This window comes from Tachysurus fulvidraco, chromosome 20 (genome assembly GCF_022655615.1).
Source record: "Tachysurus fulvidraco isolate hzauxx_2018 chromosome 20, HZAU_PFXX_2.0, whole genome shotgun sequence".
NCBI lineage: Eukaryota > Metazoa > Chordata > Actinopteri > Siluriformes > Bagridae > Tachysurus > Tachysurus fulvidraco.
The window spans coordinates 2,065,863-2,069,276 of record NC_062537.1 but is presented as its reverse complement, the minus strand read 5'-3'; the positions used below and the strand labels follow the sequence as shown (position 1 = coordinate 2,069,276).

Genomic DNA, 3,414 nt, shown 5'->3' with positions numbered 1-3,414 from the left:
GGGGCTGAAAAAAAGCCTGAAAGAACCTGTTTGGATGTCCCGCTGTGGGACGCGGACAGTGTTGCTGGTTAGCTGCGACGGCGTGAACGTCAGCGTCGGTGTTAATCAGACGCTAATCTGCACAACCGAAAATGAAAACTTTTTCATTTCATGGATTTAAGAGGATGTAACGTGGACGTGTGAAAAAAATGAAATATGATTTTTTAAAAATATGAAATATGATTTTTAAAAAATGTATTTTTATAATTTATATTTAACCAAATTTATTCGGGTTCATTTGTGACGGCGCAGATTTCAGATCTGTCTTTTTTTAAAAACAGTTCCTTTGATATAAACACGTTAATATTTTTAATAAAATTTTATTGAATAAATTTTATGGAATTCATCACAATTTCTGAATTGAATTGCTTCTTTGATTTGTTGTACAATTTATGATCTTTTTATGGTGAAATGTTTCTTTTTTGTATTAAATATAAATTTAAAATTGAATTTAAAATAAATGTTAAAATGTAAGAAATGGATTTTTTTACAATAATAATAATAATAATAATAATAATAATAATAATAATAATAACAATAATAATAATAATAATAATAATAAAATGTACAGTATTATAAAATGTCTCATTCTCAATTGTGTTTTTGCGTCTCGTGTGTTTTCAGGACCCGACCAATGGCTACTACAGCGTGAACACCTTCAAGGAGCACAACGCCACGACGTCGGCCGAAGTCCGCAACCCGTCCGGATCGGCGACTCTGGGGAAACAGAGAGTTCCCACAGGCATGTCCTTCACTAACATCTACTCCACACTGGGAGCGGCGCCCAACCACCGGCTGTACGACTACGGTGGCCGCTTCGTGCTGGCCATGGGCTCCAGCTCCATCGAGCTGTGCGAGCGCGAACTCAGCGATTCCGGATCCTTCCAGGACGCCCCGTGCGACAGCAGCGCCAGCAGTTACTTCGACAAAGCGAGCAAGGCCTCGGCTTCGTCCTCGACGCACCACTCGCAGTCGTCGTCGCAGAACTCGGACCTGACGCGCCCACTGCAGAAGCGAATGCTCACCCACGTCTGAGGATGGACTCGCACGGTCCACTAGAAACCTTTCAGATGTTCGACACTCTTTTGCTTGGACGCCGTACAACACGTGTATATTTTCTAACGAACGGTTTTGGGGGGGGTTTTGTACGTTTTACCGATCCGCTCGTTTCACTTTAACACACTGAGCAACGTTCTCATTGTTTCATGACAATCAGGATTCCGTTAAATGTCTTTTTTTTTCTTCTTCTTCTTCGGGGATGCGGAACATTCCATGACAATCAGGACGCGTTCGTCATTTTGTTCGCTGTTTATTTTCTTCCAGTAGTTTTCTCCTGCATTTCCTGAATACACGAGAGTCAGGGATCGATTACTGTCGAGGTGAGTGATTGACAGTGGAGAAAGCGTGTATGCCCCGCCCACCCGGACACACGGACACGGTCAGGATTTAAACGGGAAACGAGTAGCAGGATCGTAGCCACAGTTCTCCCAAGGATTCGTCCCTGAAATGAGTTGATTGTTGTATATTCTCTTCTCTCTTTAGGTTCTTCAGCGCGACACTTTCTACATGAGTTTAAACACTTTTATGGCAGATGCAGATCATGTGATGTTTACATATCTTAGGCGGGGACAAAGGAAAGGACGGTGTGTGAAATCTAATCCTACTCAATGTGACCTTTCTTAACTGACCTCAAGCGCTTAATCCAAGTGTGTATTATTATTATTATTATTATTTTTTTTTTTTAAGATTACAGTGTGTTGTTTACATTCGAGCTTGTAAATCCCGCCTTCCTGTGCGAGTCTACTGTTGTCAGCTTGATGGATTGATGGGATTCTTTTCTTCTTCTTCCTTCTTCTTCTTCTTTTTTTTTTTTACATAAATATATCTACACGGGATATGACACGGACGTGTGTTTTTATGGTCGCTGTTTTAAGCGCCGTGCGCTTGGAGCGTCAAGTGCCTCCTTTTGGCAGCCTCTAGGCGAATATTTGTAATTTAAAAAAATGACAGTGTGTATGAAATACGGTTGCAATCAGACGGATCAGATCATCCTGGGTGAAAAGAAAACGGTCAATAAAACAAAAACAATTGTGAACAAAAAAAATGTTATAAAACGTTTAAAGCCATGTGGATCGTTTTCTGTAAATAGACATCCGAAGTGTGTGTACGGAGGTCAAAGGGCGACTCCGCCTACTCTCCTCATGTCTTATTGATGCCCTGCCATGAACAGTTCATGGACTTGGTTCTAATACATCATAAAATGGTTTAATGCACACGAGTCTCCGATCGTATATGTACTGTGTATATACATAATGTTCTCAGCACTGAATATTCATGCCTGAAGACGTTATTTCATTAACCTGGACAGACTCTCCGCTTTCAATCAATCCCTTTTGTTAAGGCTTTTACGTCTCTCTGTTTCCATATATTAAACCTCCATGAAGGCATTAGGGAGATTTCATAAACCTTCATAACATCCTCGCATGAATTAGTTATCACGGCGTGGTTTTAATCCATCATCTTGGCTTTTAAAGGTTGGCTCAAGCGTCCTGGATCCATCACCAAACTAAATGGATTGCAGAAGATGATGCATCGTCTGGATGGGAAGCGCGCCGTTGTGTTTGCCGAGCGGCCGCGGCTCTTTAAAAGGGCAGCTCTTCTCGCTCGACGCGCTTAATTGAAAGTCGGGTCACGAACGCAGGCTGTTGGGGGAAACTCTTAATCAGCACATTCTTTGACTCGCCTCCGCTCTCTGGAAGCTTCTAAGGATGCGCCGTGGGCTGCGTCGTGAGCAGGAGGAAACAACGACCACAGACACTTGCCAAACTCTGCTTTCTATTGATTTCACACACACACACACACACACACACACACACACACACACACACACACACACACAAAGTGCAATAGCAATGCGAGGAACAAAAACAGTCGCATTGAATCTCAAAGACACTTAAGATTAAGTTTCAAACCTTACCCTGGAATTGTAGCGTTGGAAAGGTCAAGATTCGATCATCCTTTACTATCATACACTACAGAATAAATTTGTTTTACTCACGAAACGCTTTGATTTCCTTAAACGACGACGATCTCGGACCTTTTATCAGTTCATATAGAGTGATATTCTGGAACATCCACCAAACAAGCTCCTGTTTATCTATCTCTAAAGTTTTAGAAGTTTATCTCCCATCATTTTTTTTCCCATACAATACCGATATCTAATCTCAGTTGCACACGCAGCAGAGAGAGTCTGGCGACGTTTGGATACTCTTGGGGGGGGGGTTGTGTGAACGAGCTTCAGAATCGTGGAGATGTACTTCATCATGCCAGGAACATAAGCTTAAAAATAAATAAATAAAGAAATAAATAAATAAA

At 41.5% G+C, this 3,414-nt stretch overlaps 1 protein-coding gene across 4 annotated transcripts in view; it reads left to right on the top strand.

Annotated features, from left to right (window-relative positions):
• The window catches only part of kirrel3a (kirre like nephrin family adhesion molecule 3a), a 105,347-nt gene extending 102,135 nt beyond the window's left edge, over nucleotides 1-3,212 (top strand). For all 4 annotated transcript variants that reach the window (XM_027158634.2, XM_027158635.2, XM_027158636.2 and 1 more), the window contains one exon: nucleotides 664-3,212. In XM_027158634.2, the coding sequence (XP_027014435.2) occupies nucleotides 664-1,074 (411 nt within the window). In that variant the 3' untranslated portion in view covers nucleotides 1,075-3,212. The remainder of the gene's footprint in view (nucleotides 1-663) is intronic.
• Nucleotides 3,213-3,414: the final 202 nt, after the last annotated feature.